The sequence below is a fragment of the Callorhinus ursinus genome, unplaced genomic scaffold, assembly GCF_003265705.2.
Source record: "Callorhinus ursinus isolate GAN/ISIS: 27379988/994484 unplaced genomic scaffold, GSC_fseal_2.0 scaffold26, whole genome shotgun sequence".
NCBI classification, from domain to species: Eukaryota; Metazoa; Chordata; class Mammalia; order Carnivora; family Otariidae; genus Callorhinus; species Callorhinus ursinus.
Window position 1 is genome coordinate 8,015,718 of NW_027397088.1, and position 15,060 is coordinate 8,030,777.

The 15,060-nt window shown below is 54.8% G+C and overlaps 1 protein-coding gene and 1 long non-coding RNA gene across 13 annotated transcripts in view; one reads left to right on the forward strand and one right to left on the reverse strand.

The window, feature by feature from the left end:
* The window catches only part of RREB1 (ras responsive element binding protein 1), a 176,070-nt gene extending 167,246 nt beyond the window's left edge, over window positions 1–8,824 (forward strand). For 11 of the 12 annotated variants that reach the window (XM_025891259.2, XM_073877553.1, XM_025891255.2 and 8 more), the window contains 2 exons: window positions 3,207–4,037; window positions 5,322–8,824. In XM_025891259.2, the coding sequence (XP_025747044.2) occupies window positions 3,207–4,037; window positions 5,322–5,839 (1,349 nt within the window). In that variant the 3' untranslated portion in view covers window positions 5,840–8,824. The remainder of the gene's footprint in view (window positions 1–3,206; window positions 4,038–5,321) is intronic. The other variant, XR_012373820.1, reaches the window with a different exon arrangement.
* A 1,240-nt stretch (window positions 8,825–10,064) lies between these two features.
* The window catches only part of LOC112838381 (uncharacterized), a 7,578-nt gene continuing 2,582 nt past the window's right edge, over window positions 10,065–15,060 (reverse strand). Inside the window, exon 2 of the long non-coding RNA XR_003211966.2 lies at window positions 10,065–10,291. This is a non-coding gene — a long non-coding RNA (uncharacterized lncRNA). The remainder of the gene's footprint in view (window positions 10,292–15,060) is intronic.

Here is a 15,060-nt window from a genome sequence, read left to right on the forward strand (position 1 = left end):
AGTTACATGAGTTCTGTTTTGCCACATCCCGTCAGAGCCCTACCTCTGCCCTGCCCTGGACGTTGTGTAGGGTTTCTTTAAGGGACAAAGCCTCTGGAAAAAGAAAATTCACTGAAAGCTGTAATGTGAAACCAGCAAAGAGAAAATAAATGTTTGGTTTCGTTGTGGTCACAATCCATACATAGTAAGAAAGGGGGGGGGACGAAGGGGTCAGGGAGGTGGAGTTCAGTGATTTCAAGGAGAGTTGCAAACCCAAGTGAGCATGGCAGGGGTGTGGGGTGAAGCTTGCTTTCGGGGCTCCCTCCCATGAAGTTAAAAGTGAGGCTTTAGAGGAAGACCTTAAAAAAAAAAAAAAAACAGGAAATGACCAAGGAAGTTCTTGAGGGGTTTTCTAGGTTTATATGCCCAGCTTCAAGTCCCTAAACATGTTTTATAACATAAGTCTGACTTTTCTAATCATATAAGTTCTTTAAAGAAAATACACCCTCGATTTCCCCCGCACCCACCCACCCACTCAAGGAATCCTAACAGGGGCAGCTCTGGCTTAAAGGGGCACATCAGTCCTGGAACTAAAGCTCTCTGTTCACTTTCTCGTGGGCAGAGAGGTTCCCTAGCCCACTTTGTCTTTGGGGGATACTCGTGGTTCTTCTTCAGGTGATGCCTGTGGGAGCCTTCGTATTTGTGGGCGCCTGCACATGACTTTCTAAGTCAGCAGAAACATGGACGTTTTATTCTGCTCCTTATGGGCGGCCACCCTTACCAGCCAGAAGCCCGCATGCCCGGCACCACAGGAAATGCTCTGGGGAGGCGAAACTCAGACAGGAGCTTCCTCACCAGCTGTGCCCTTGGCCAGGCCGATTGGGTGTTTAGATTGGTGGTTGGTCACATCAGCTAAGGAACATGGAATTGCTAGGAAGCAGTAGATATTTCATCGTCGAGCTGACATGAAAGTCTCTTGCCCTGTAGGAGGAGCTGTGGGTTTATTATCTCCTAGTACACGCAGGATCCCTGCTTCCTCACGCAGTTTTCTTAGGTTTAGCCTCACAAATGAGGGGACCGGTAGGGACAGAGAATTACCACTTAAGGTAGGTGGCATTGCTTAGAAAAGCCATCTGTTCTGCTACCTGCGTTTGAAGGTGTAGGCGGTTGAAGAAGGAGGGGATCAAAATAGGACCTGGTGTTAGAAGCTGGATGTTCAGGAAATGAGAAGAGGCCAAGTCCGCTGTTGCCAAGGATCACTTAATAAAAATCAGTTGGAGTTGCTAGAACTTGAAGGGCACGGGCTGCCCTGTTAAAACACTCCCCCTAGTGGAGGTTTGGTAGAGCACACCCAAAGCCCCCTTTTGCTCACCAGAGGAAGTGAGTCGGCCTTTCACAGGATTTAGGGTGAGCTCTCCATCACCCACGCTAACTAACTAAGGAAGGGCCCAAGAGGGAGAACAATCTGAGATTAGCATAGTTACTTCGGTTTGGTTCCAGAATTCATCACGACTTTTTTTTTAAAGATCATCTTAAATATGTTCTACCATGAACTTGAAAACCCATGTTCTTTGGTGAAAGCTATAATAAACTGTAATAATAAAGCTAAGTAGTGAAGAGAAACAGCCTAGAATATACTGGGACAAATAGGAAGTAATCAGAGATCAAGACTTTTTTTTTTAAAGAAACTGAGCGTTCTATACTTAAAGACTTTATACCAGAATTCATTTAATAGATGCTCCCTATTGGGATGAATCAAGAAAACGAGTGTAGTTTTTTTGTAGAATAAAGCCTAGACGGTGTGTATATCTCAGGAGTCCTTTAAACTTGTGGATAATGTATAAAAATCATTTATTGATACATTTTATATTCACACCATAAGTATTTGTTTCTTTCTGAAACTTCTTGAGATACTCAAGTAGTGCCTGTCTTAAAAGGCACAATCAGAATAAAACCAATGAAATGATGTCAGTGGAAGTGTAGATGGTTGTTAGGTGAGCCAAAAGCCCCAGACAGGTGTGGCCATGGCAAGGGTAGGACCAGCTCCCTGAATCGATCAGGTGACTCAGACTGATGGGCACAGGTGGACATGGTGATATGTCTGGTCACACACTCGAGGGGCCGGCTTAGGTGCCAGAATCCACTGGCTCAGGCACGGTAATCAGAGATCCGGCGTAAGGAGGGAGGTGCATCTGACCTGGGTGCCACAAAACCATGGATTTTGTCGGCCTGGTTGTCGGAAGAATTTCTGAGTCCCTGTAGTAATAAATTGGCCACTGGATCGATAATTAAATAGGTCTCAGCAGACAGCTTCATGGTCTTAGCACATAATGAAGAAGTCGTTAAGTCCTCATTCAACCTGAGTGGAGAGAAGACGGTGCTCCTGATAAGTTCGGCGTTATTGGTGCTGCCTCAGTGCTGTCCCTTAATTAAGGTCATTAAAAACTGGTAGACTTTCCACATTTGGTTTTGCTACGGAGGGTGGACAGGTAGGAACAAACGAAGAGCTAGGAGATGTTTCCACTCACTGCGTGGGGTCCTCACAGCAGCGAGGGAGGCCTACAGGTGTGCATGCATCTCCTTCTCCGCCTCGGAACTCTACCTGGGAGTTAGCCGGCAGGCGGGAACGCGTGTACCATAGCACAGAATACATGCTTGGGGCCATTTTCTGTGAGATGCTCATCAGGTACTATGTTCCGGGAGTGGTCCTGTGTATGTTGCATGTTTATATAATCTCTTTGCACTGGAAAAATAACTTTGACAGCTCCGCTTCCTCAACCTCCCTAGTGCTGCGAGTCTTTGGAATGCACCAACTCTCCTCTCTCGCCGATCCTTCTGTCTGTGCTGCCCTGAGTCGCTCACACCTTCCTGGGGCCTGAGCATCCCTGTGTGTGGCAGTGGAGGGCACCGCTGGGGGCGGGGTGGGGGGAGGGGGCAGTGGTAGGGAAGGGCCAGAGCTGCGAGAGCAGCTGGTCCCTTAACCCCAACCTGTGTGTATGTGGAGGCTCCTTTTGCCTTTCGTGAACTAACCCCAGGTTCACCAGGCCTTCCAGGGATGCGAGTGGGAACAAGGGGGGCGTGGGGGTGGCGCGGGGAGGGGCATCCTCGCTGGGCTTGGCATACAGGCTTGGGGGCCGGGTCCAGCCGAGAGTCCCAGTGGGGCTCTTGGAAGGGGTGAATTGGGTGGCGTCGGGCCTCAGCTTGTGCCCCTGTGCTCGCTCCCGCAGACAGCCAGTCGGACGCAGACACGCCAGCGGCGGGGGGCGAAGTGCTGGACCTCACCTCCCGCGAGAAAGAGCAGCCGACGGCCGAGGGCGCCCCTGCGCCTGGCCAGGTCCAGGAGGAGCTCCCCGCAGAGGACGTGCCGCGGGCAGCGGCCGCGCCCCCTGGGGACGGGGCCGAGCAGGGAGCCGGGGAGAGCCCGGAGCGTGAGGACAAGCGCGGTGTGGAGGAGAGGGACGAGGACGCGGACGGCCCCGAGGAAGACACCGTCAGCAACAAGAGCCTGGACCTCAACCTCGCCAGCAGGCTGATGGGCTTCAAGCTGGCCGAGGGCGACGCGGGCGCCGCGGGCAGCGGGGGCCCCGCCCCGCAGGACCAGAAGCACGCCTGCGATGTCTGCGGCAAGAGCTTCAAGTTCCAGGGGACCCTGAGCCGCCACAGGAAGGCCCACGGCCGCGAGGAGCCCCGGGAGGACGGCCCGGGTGCCAGCGGAGGAGGGGCCGAGGGCCCGCTGCCCGGCCCCATCGGGGCCCCCGCGCCCGAGCCGGAGGAGAAGCCGGCCCAGCCCTCGGAGGAGCCCCCGGCGGAGGGGGTGGCGTCGTCGTCGTCGGAGGCGTCGGGGGAGAGGCCGGGCGAGGAGGCGGAGGGCGCCTCGGACGGGGAGAGCATGGCCGAGAAGAAGTCCTCGGAGAAGAGTGACGACGACAAGAAGCCAAAGACGGACTCCCCGAGAAGCGCGGCCAGCAAGGCAGACAAGAGGAAGAAGGTGTGCAGCGTGTGCAACAAGAGGTTCTGGTCCCTGCAGGACCTGACTCGGCACATGAGGTCCCACACAGGTAAGGGGCGCGGGGGGCCGCTCCGCTGGCGCGGGCTCCCTCGGGCCACCGCGGCCTGGAGGAGGCGCGTCCCCCACACCCCAGGCAGTGAGGCCGAGGCCCTGGTCTGAGCGTGCATGGGGGCCCGTGAGGCCGGGTGAACTAGGAGTTTAACCGGTGGTTCTCTTCGCAGTTGGAACATCCTAGCTCCCGGCAGGGTCACGGCGGGGCGGCCCCTCAGCAGTGGGCGTTTTGAGAGCATTTTGGTCAGCCCTGTAAGCCACCATCTTCCTAGCTCTAGAACGGGGATGAGGGCTGCCTTGTCCCATAAAAGCATCTAGAAGCACGTGTGGGGGCTGGGCATTTGGGGCCCGCGGTGAGCCTGGGAAGGACTCGGGGGTGTGGCCTGGGGAGCGGGGCAGGCGGAAAGCTGGCTGCACATGCGCACAGCAAGGGGCTTGGCCTTTCCCGGCTCTGCGGCAGCCCAGCTGATGTCACTGCACAGGAGCTACGCGGGCATGTCAGGGTGGCCATGTTCCACGCATGTCCTCAACCCCTTCTGGAACTCACCACCTACAAACCCTGAAGCAGGGGTCATTGCTTGGTAGAAAGGAGGAGACCTGGATGTACTCATAAAGCCAAAAGATTAAACCTATCCCACCCGCTCCCTCCAAAAACTAAACCCGCCTGGGGCCTACATCTTGGTCTCGGTGTTCCTCCTGTGGCAACCATGGTGCACACATTGTCCCCGCACGCTCCTCGCCCTGCCGCATGGGGATTCGGAGGACTCCGAGCTTGGCTCCCAGCAGAGAGAGGTTCCAGGGCTCCTGGCAGGTGGTGCTCTCAGCGGCTCTCAGCCCAGTACTTGTGAGCAGGAGGGAAGGGCCCAGCTGCTCCGTGTCCGAACACAGAGTATCTGGTGCCTTTGAGGAGGTGCCACTGTCCTGCACAAGCCGCAGACTTGTGGCTTGAGGACAGCAAGCTGCTGTCCTCCCCTGAGGTTCTTTTCGGGCCAGTCTGGGTGTCCGTGAGGCTTCCACCTGGGGACCCTGGTACCTGCATCAGGACGTGAACAACCTAGTTGGAGAGACAGAAGGGAGAGAGAAGCCGAGGCCGGCCCCTTGCATTTCTGCTTCCTTATTTTGCCCCTTCAGACAAACAGGAGGGTTTCCCCTGAGTCGGGGGGGGGGGGTTTAGGGGCAGCGGTCCTGGCCCCTGCTACTTCCTGCTCTCGTGTAGCACAGAGAGCTGGAGGCTGATGGCCTTCCTGTTAACAGACTCGACGTCTTTCTCCCGTCGCTCCAGGAGAAAGGCCATACAAGTGTCAGACCTGCGAGCGAACCTTCACCCTGAAGCACAGCCTGGTTCGCCATCAGCGCGTCCACCAGAAAGCCAGGCACGCCAAGCAGCACGGGAAGGACAGTGACAAGGAGGAGCGGGGTGAGGAGGACAGTGGGAGCGAGTCCACCCACAGTGGCAACAACCCTGTCTCGGAAAACGAGGCCGACTCAGCTCCACCAGCCAGCAACCACGTGGCTGTCACCCGGAGCCGGAAGGAGAGCCTGGCCAACGCCACCAAGGAGCCTGGCCGCAGGGAGGAGCGGGCGGCAGGGCGGACGGCGGGTGCCGGCCAGGCTGAAGCTGGCAGGAGTGCTCCCAAGGCCGCTCCAGCGGGCAGCCCCAAGGAGCAGGCGTCTCAGGGTGACCCCGACCCGGAGAGCCCGGCGGCCGTCGTGCAGGACCTGCCGGAGCTGCAAGGCAAGAGGCCCGCCCACCCTGTCCTGGCCGCAGACGGTGCCTCGCCACTCCTGGGAATGGAATGACAGCCCGTCGTGTGTCTCCCCGCCCCTCCCCCCAGCACACAGACGAAAGCCAGCAGAGCAGAGTGTCCTGAATCTATATTTCATGAGGTTTCCCCAGTGCCCTTCAGCTGTCGGGGAGTGAGAGAGAGAGAGAAAATGAGAGAGACACGAGCAGGAGGGGGCCGTCTTGCCCGGTGCCATAGCCATACATCTCTGTGCAGGAGATGCGGCACGCACACCTCCAGTGCCTTAAGTACTCACCAGTCCTTCGGTGTCAGCCTGGGTGTTGTGTTTCCCCAAAATGACTTTTTGAAAAACAAAGCGAATATTTTAATGAATTACTTGGAGAGGACCTTTTCATTTAAGCATTAACATTACCTTCTGTATTGGTGTGTGTGAGCTTGTTCTTGCGAATCTGTGATAGTAACGTATGTTCTGTGAGCTGGAAACAGAAGGAAAAAAAAATATGCCCTTGCATACCCATAGCCAATAACTGGAAGAAAATGATGTGAATTTCATGTAAATTACCAGAGGAAATATGGATAAGATGTTCTTTTTTTTTCTCAAATAGACCTTTTTCTTGTTCTGTTTGCTACATGGCGGAGCTGTAATTTGGTCCTCGGTATGGCGGGATGTGGTTGATGAAGGTTTCCAATTTGGTGCCAGCCAAAACCAAGAAAGATTCGAGCTTCAACCTTGTACGTGTTTTCAGCATTAGACATGGTTATTACTGTTCAAGTTTCGAGACATCCATTCTTAACTTCCAGAGAAGAGTTACGCTGGCAACTTTAACCTATGGAGAACATGCACAGATGTCCTGTATCTGATTTCCCCCCTTTTGGTATATGTATTATTAATATTATTATTATTATTATTATTATTAGTTCATCAGTTTGCTGGTCTCTGCAGTCAGCAGAAACAAATGGGCAATATTTGTCCAGGGAGACCTGGGCTGCCCCCGGGTCCCCGTGTGGGCATCTGCCCGCAGCTTTCCTTGCCCCCCTCCCCCCTCCCAGGTGGTAGCTCTTCTACTGTACTTAGACAAGCTTTCTTCCGTGACTGCAGATTCCAGCGGGGGCCGGAGCAGCTCAGAGAGGGGAGAGCAAGGGTGCACGCACCCGGGGCTTCTGAGGAAGCCAGGCAGCGAGGAGACCTGTCCCTCCCCGGTCCTCCTGCCAAACCCGGCCCAAGCCTTACCCGCCTGTGCTACTGTCGTTTGCAAAGCGAGGAAGTACTACTACTACTGGTAATAAAACTGCACATGCAAGATTGGAAGATGAAAAATAGATTTGTATTTACCTTCCTGTGACGTGGGGTTGGTGTTTGCAGCGAAACATGCTGTTTCTAGTGTTCCTGAAATAGCCTGAACCCCTGGGTGCGAAAAGGCAGGTTTTGTTTTTTGTTTTTTTCCATGAGCATCCCATGCAGGTGATAGAATTCCCTCACTGTAGCCACCAGCAGTAACAAGAAACATTTCCCTACTGTAGCTGAGCTCGCGTTCAGCATCCTGTCCGTCAGCCGAGACCTCTAGGGCGCCCGAGCCTTGCGCTGCCAGGGGCCTCCCGTGCTGCTCCACCGGCCAGATTCGCTCGCCTTCCCCTGGCCACCCCTCCTCCCCGCATCCCAGCCCCTTCCGCCCCCCCCCCCCCCCGAATTCCCCCCCTCTCCCACACTCACCAACACAGACACACACACAGACCCTTTTCTCCCCACTTCCTTACCGATTTCTCGATTTCTTGTGGCCAAAACCCCAACTGCCCAGACTTCAAAGGAAGATCTCTATTCTTTTGGGATAACAACACGTGATCTCTTTGCATGTGAAAGGAAAAAGGTTGAGGTATCTATGACTTCTAACTGTATTGGGGATGTCTGAACCCGAGGTTTGATTTACTCTAGACAAATACAGATCAGAACCAATGATCCCCTGTTATCACTTTATATACCCAGTGTGGTTTGCTTAGTTAAAAAACCAGTTCGTGCATCCCTTCATTTTTTTTTTATGACGATTGTTATTGTTATTTTTGTTGTTATTATTTGGGGTATCTTGTGTTTTGTTTTTCTCTGCAGCTCTCCACATTAAACGTCGCGACTCTGTGGAGAGAAGCCATGACTTAGCGCGTGGTGAGATGTAGCAGGAATGGGCCCGGCCGTGCGGCCAGGGGCCATAGCTTGCCATAATCACTATTGATTTAAAGCTTTATTTAGCCTCCATCTGTACCCTCGTAGTCGATAAGGTCTTGCCACATTTTATTAGTGAGGTTGAGAAATGTATTATTTGTTTGTCGTTCTGCCTCCCCCGTCCCCCAATATTAAACTGTGAAATTTGTGATTTGTTTAAACTCTGGGTGAATCATAGTTTAGTTTGCATGTCCAGCTAATTTGTTTCTATACATTTTGTTTGATTCTCTTTCTCCTCTCAGGGCTTTTACAAAAAAAAAAAAATAGTATATATATATATCCATATATATATATATGGATCTTCTGAAAAGTTTTTTTGAGGTGCAAGTGTTTCTCTTGTTTTTCTCTTTGATTTATGGACACAATGCTGAGATTCAATCACTACATGAAACTCCTGGCTGTGAACACAAAATAGAAACCCCGGGGCTGTTTTCCACACAGCCCGGGGGGAAGCTACGTGACAGTCAGATGCCAGTTTCAGAAAAGATGCATCGTACCTTCTTCCACCCTCTTTGTCTCTGTTCTCTCTTTCTTCAAGAAGGAAGTTGATCCCAGTGATTTCAGCCCATGCATTAAACAGGAAACAATAATAAACGTGTAGAATTCATATTTTTCTAAAGGGAACTTAACTGCTGCTACGTGTTATGTACAAAACCGGTTTATGCCACATGAACAGAATCACAAGTTTGGTTTTGGTACTTTTGGTTCCTCTTTGTATTCAGTTGTATAGTACTTCCAAATTCAAAATGAGAAGAAAAGCTGTTCTGTATCAAACCATCTAAGCAATAAATGTTGTATTTTAAAAATGGCAAGATTGCCGGGCAGCCAGCCGTCCTGTGATTTGCTGTCATCCCACCAGCTTGTCCGCCCCCCACACCTCAGCCCGCAGGGGCCAGGCCGCCGGCGTCCAGGAGCATGGGGAGGGGGGGTGGGCGGACCGCATGCCTGCTCCACAACTCGGGGGTGACGCGTCTACTGCTCTAGCCACCACCGAAGCCAGGGATTGTGTTTTCTGGGCAGCGCCCCCTGGGACGTCCGCTCTGCCTTTTCCTCCTCCGACCAGTTAGAAGGGGTTGCATTGCCCCTGGGCGTGGGAGAACCCACGCAGAGGGGCGGTCTGGCATTGTAAAGTTACAGATGGGCAGATACCCAAATCTTCTAAGCCAGGACTCAAAAAGCATCTCCGGAGGAAGCTGGGTTCAAGGCAAGGTAACTGTAGACAGGGCTTCAAATGCATCAACCGTGCTGTCGGTCTAAGTGCCAGGTCACGGCAAGACGAGTTACAGTGCTCCAGTCTGTAAGGCTTCCAGGGTCCTCTGTCGGGAGGCCCCCCCCCCGCCCCATGCACACACAGCCCTCCCTCACCAGCCCCAGGACGCTGGCCGCAATGCTAACCGGGGGTCCTGAACTTGGATTAAATAACTTACTTGCTTATAACTTGGGAATGATCAGAGCATAACTAGACAAGCCTCCCCAGTCGCGGGGGCTGGGTGCCACTGGCCACCGATGAGCAGCGTTTACAGCCCCCCCTCCCCCACCACCGTGGGGGGAGTCATTTTCCCAGTGGGATTTGGGTTGCACCAGCTCCGTGTGAAGAACAAGGGGGCAGCCCCTGGGGAGTGCGACAAGAACAGACCCAAGGGCACGGCCCTGTGGGAAATGCCTCCACCCACCCACCCACCGACGGCCGTGCGTGGAACACAAGCCCCTGGGTCCGAGTTGCTTTGGGAGAAGGCACATAGGAGGTGAAAAGGTGGGATTTATCAAGAGTCGCGCCTGTTGCTTCAGGACGGCTGCCTCCACCATGGCCCTGGAGAGCCCGCTCCGGCCCCTTGGGAGCGCGCACTGGGCACGCATCTCCAGCGCCCCCTGGTGCCCTTGTCCCCTCACAGGGTGGCAGTCCAATCTCTGTCCCAGGGCTGGGCCTGCTCCAGGCTTACGTGCCTGGCTCCCGGCTCCACGCTGGCTGGATCTCTGCACAGACCCACAAAGCCCATGTCCCAGGTGGTGGCCAGTTTTCCAGGCCACTGTTCTGGAAAGGGAAGGGAGTTAGCATGTGCAGACTGGACATTTTTTACAGAGTTTATTTTTTGGCTCCCACAGAAATTTATATAATGAGTTTCACTTAACCATAGTCTGTTCATTAGGGAAAAAGTTGGGTGTGGGTTTTCTCTTGTGTTGTGTCTTTGGAGAATCCCGGTCCAGCACAGGTAGCCCTCAGGTACATACCAAAGACTGTTGTCACCAGAGGCCCAGCTCCTCGTGTTTCAACCCTCTTCTGGACGTTTACTTTCCCTATTGGAAGGGGGAATGAAAGGAACTTAGTTTACAATCAGTTTCAGAGGGGCGCCTGGGTGGCTCAGTCGGTTAGGCGTCTGCCTTCGGCTCAGGTCATGATCTCATGGTCCTGGGATCGAGCCCCGCATCGGGTTCCCTGCTCGGCGGGAAGCCTGCTTCTCCCTCTCTCTCTGCAGCTACCCCCCCCCACCCCAGTTGTGCTCTCTATCGCTCTCTTCCAAATAAATAAATAAAATCCTTAAAAATAAAATAAAATCAGTTTCACTTTTGTAGCTGTCCAAACATGGCTGAGGCCTGAGTGTTTTAGCTGTCCGTCCCTCCCCGGGATCCAGTGAACATTGATTATTCATTTATTCAACAAAGCTGTTTCCTGGGCAGCCACCGTATGCACTGTCCTGGGCACGGGGAATACAGCAGGAACAAAACAGATCTCTTTCCGTGTGGAAATTGGGTTTAAACAGTGGCAGACAATACACAGACTAGCCGAGGAGGATGCAGAGTTAATGCAAGTCTGAGGGGAAGAGGAGGCCATGGGGGTTGGGGCCAGGAGGTGTTGGTGACCAGGGAGGTCTCAGGACAGCAAACAGCAAGAAAGTCACCCACGCAGGTGTCTGGGGAGGGCCCCTGGAGAGCAAGGCGTTGGGGGAGGCTGCCAGGCCCTGCAGAAGCCCTGTGACTGGTGTGGGATGAGCAGGGGGTGGGGCAGCGGGGGACGAGGGCAGCGGGGCTTTTGGGCGGCATGTGGACTGTGGGATGATGGGCCAAGGGTGGACACGGTGGCCATCAAGAGGCAGTCACACTGATGTAGGCCAGACATGGTAGCAGCTTGGAGCAGAGTGGTGAGGTGGAAACATTGAATAGAGGTTGGGGTCAGGGTATATTTTCGAGGGGAGCATTGCACGACCCATCAGATCCAGCAGCTAACAAAGAAGTCAAAGCTTGGAGCGTCCACCCAGAACACATGGGCTCAGAGCTTAGCTGTGATGTCCAGATGTTCAGAATTCACTTTTTTTAAATGAAGATTTCATTTATTTGAGAGAGAGTGAGCGAGCATGAGTGGGGGCTGGGGCAGAAGGAGAGGGAGAAGCAGGCTCCTCACTGAGCAGGGATCACAATGCGGGGCTCGATCTCAAGGCCCTGGGATTGTGACCCAAGCCGAAGACAGACGCTTAACCGACTGAGCCACCCAGGCGCCCCCAGCATTCACTTTTAAAAGAGGAGGCTTCACAAGTGTCCATCGACAGATAAATCGATAAAGAAGATATATCGGAATAGTATTCAGCCATAAGAAAGGAAGAAAGCTTTCCACTTAAAACAAAATGGATAGAACTAGAGAGTATATCATACTAAGCAAAATAAGTCAGAGAAAGACAAATACCATACAATTTCACTCATATGTGGAATTTAAGAAACAACAAACGAGCAAAGGAAAAAGAAGAGAGAGAGAGGCAAGCCAAGACACAGACTCTTAACTCCAGAGAACAAACAGGTGGTTATCAGAGGGGAGGTGGGTGGGGGCTGGGTGCTAAGGATGGAGGAGCCCACTTGTCATGGTGGGCACCGGCTGATGCACGCAAGTACTGAATCGCCACATCGTACACCTGAAACTAACATACATTATATGCTAACTGTACTGGAATTAAATTAAAAAAAATTAATTGTAAAAATAAAAGAGGGGGCTTCAGTCCTGAAAATTAACCTTGGTAGAGGAAATGAAGAAAAAAGAAAAAAAGTCCTTAATTCTTTCCGTCCACCCCGCATAAGCACCCCATTTCTGGGAAGCAGGTTTTCCTATCCCTGTGACCAGGACCACACAGGTGTTTCTGCGGTGGGTCCCCAGAAAGACTGCGGCCTCCTGGCCAGCATGATTTCCGGGTGCGCCCCCGGCACCCTGACACCCGCCGCTCACCCTCCCCTGGCCCGGCGCCCTTCCTGCCTGTACCCCGCGGGGCACGCTGCCATCCTGAGCAAGGAAAGAACGGGAGGCTGTGCCAAAAGGCGGGGGCACCAGACGCGGGGTCCTCAGCTGTCCTCGGTGGGCCGGTTCCCCAACGGGGAGGGGGGCCTTAGGATGTCAAGCTCTGACTGTAGCCCCGTGGCTCTGCCCGAGCAAAACCAGCTTTGATGGGCCGAGGGGACACTAATCCAAACGGCCATGCCCTCGCGTTCTGATGGCTCTCCAGGGAGAGACTGAGTCCGCGGTCACAGACGCACGAGAACGCATCGCTCGCCCCTGGTGCCGGTCGCTCCCTCCTGTGGTATCTGATTATCTGATTTGGCCACTCCTGGAGGAGGGAAGGAGCCCTCTGGAGGGCAGGCCCGATCCCTGACCGGCTCTGCCCAGTGGGTCTGTCTGGGCTTGACCTTGACGCACTTGACTCTGAGGTCGGTGCTCCTGACCCGCGGGGCGACCATCAGCCCCTCTGTGCCTTGAGGATTTGGGTCCAAGCAGGGCACTTTGTTGCTGTCTCCTCTCCCCTCGCCAGGAATGACATCAAGGGGTACTCGCCTTTTACCCCGGATCTCAAGCTAGAAGAGCGCACGTTACTGTGTGTGTGATAAAACAAAACAGAAAATGTACTTTCTTCTCCTTTTCCAAGCACACGGGTCAGGGGTATTAAGTGCGTTCGCATCATCGTGCAAACACCACCATCATCCGCCTCAGCACGTTGCATCTTCCCAGACTGAAACGGTCCCCGATCAAACCCCAACTCCCCCTCTCCCCTCCCCCAGCCCCTGGCAACCACCGTTTTACTGTCTCTGTGAATGTGACCCCTCTAGGGACCTCAGAGAAGTGGAAAGAACATCTCATGTTTGAGAGAGAATTTCATCAACACACGTGGTCCCGAGAGCCCGCTAAGTGGGAGCTCGGACGGGGGACAAGCCTGCCTACATTGAATTTATCCAGGTAGCAGGGGGAGGGAAGCCCCCAGCCCCTGGAGGAGGGGTCCCAGAGGTCAGACCCCTCTGCCTAAAGACATAGCTAGTTGTCTGCCCCATGTCAGAGAGGCAGGGAAGAGAAATGGCCAAGAGCCGGGTCGCAGGGCAAGCCAGCTGCTGTGCAAATCCCAGCTCTGTCTCTTAGGCCTAGTGAATGACCACGTGCCTCAGTTTCCCCATCCCTAAGAAGGGGATAAGAATAATGACCTGCCTCGTGGGATTGCCGTGCAGACTAGAAGAGCTCGGAACGGCACCTGCCACCAAGTAAGCATAGCAGGAGAGTCCGAGCCTCTCCTTACCGCTGCTCCTCACAAGAGCACTGTGTCACTCGCCGGGCAGGCAAGGGGGCGGAACGTCCGCAGGGCACCTTCATTCCACAGATGTTGCGGGGAGCAGCCTGCCAAGGGTTTTGCGGGGGATGACCGAGCTTCGAGCCCCTGCTGGCTCCCTGGAGGGAGGGGAGCCGGACAAGCAGGGAAGGAGCTCTCTGGAGGGCAGGCCCGATCCCTGACCCGCTCTGCACACACTCAGTCCCCAGGGTCCCAAGTCAGCCCAGGGCCCCAAAGCGCGCACGTCTCTTGCTCTCTCAGCCAATGGCCTTCTCGAGTTTGACTGAAGGAAAAGGAAGGGCCCCAGAGAGAGTCCTGGGGGCCCCCCACCTGCCCCTGGGCCACCCTGCTCTGCTGCCCCGGGGCTGGGGAAACATGGGGGCCCGATGGGGGCCCAACTTCGTCCAACCAGCCTAATGGGCTCAGAAAGTTCTGTGGTGCAGTCACCGGGCCCCTCCACGCCACAGGCCTCACAGTGGCCGGGACGCCACCGGGCCTTGGTGTGCAGCAGACGTCCCCCCAGTGGAGTTGCTGGGAGGGGGTCACCTCGAGCTCCTCCTTCACACCACACAGCACCTCAGGAAGGAGCCCCCTCACAGCTTTCCCTCCACTGCAGTGAAGGCTGGGGTCTGCCTCCCCCCCAGGCCTGCTGGGGGCCGAGTGCGGACCTCAGACCTGCGATGAGGTCGATCCCTCGCTACCTCGCAACAAGGAGCCCCTCGGGCCCACAGACCCCGGAGTCAGCCTCCGCCTGGTGGCAAGAGCCCCGGGGAATTGGGTGCACACTGAAGTGTGAGCGGCCTGGCCAGAGCCCGAAGCTGGGCCCCCAAGAATATGGCCCTGCCCGCCACTGCAGACACAGCTGGAGGCTCATGCGCAAAAGCAAGAAACCATCTCAGGAGGAGGGGGGCGAAGCCCAGATAGGATTTCGAGTGTTTGGATTCTGGACCCTTCTGACCTCAATGCCCCCAGTCCCTGCTTCCACCATGTGATGGGGTCACACATAAGCCTGAACACACAAGCCACCCCAAAATCTGCTCTGGAGTTTCTGCATTTCTGCCCTACTCAGGGATGCCCACGGCTCCTTGAAGGGGCCAAAGAAGCAAGAAGACTCCTACATACCCCGGCCAGCCAGCTCCCCAATCCCGGCCTGGGCGCCAAGCAGCCCGGGGCCTCTCCTTTCCCAGCACCAACCCCCACCTCCCCGTCCGCCCACCCCCCGCCCCAGCAACTCCCCGGGAGGCCGCGAACCGGGAAGGGCAACCGGGTTTATTTTAAACTGAAAATTGAAGGTTGCTCTTTAGCAACAACAGAACAGTCCCCTCGGATTCTAGGCTGCCAATATCAGGGTCCTAAGAAACCAGCGGGCTATCCTTTCCCGTTTTACTTTTAGGGGAAAGAAGCCACAGCCAAAGGCGGCAGGGACGCGTCTGCTCCTCGCTCTCCCCTGCCTGGAGCCGGCCTGGCTGTCGGGGCAGGAACTGATGCTGTGGGCCC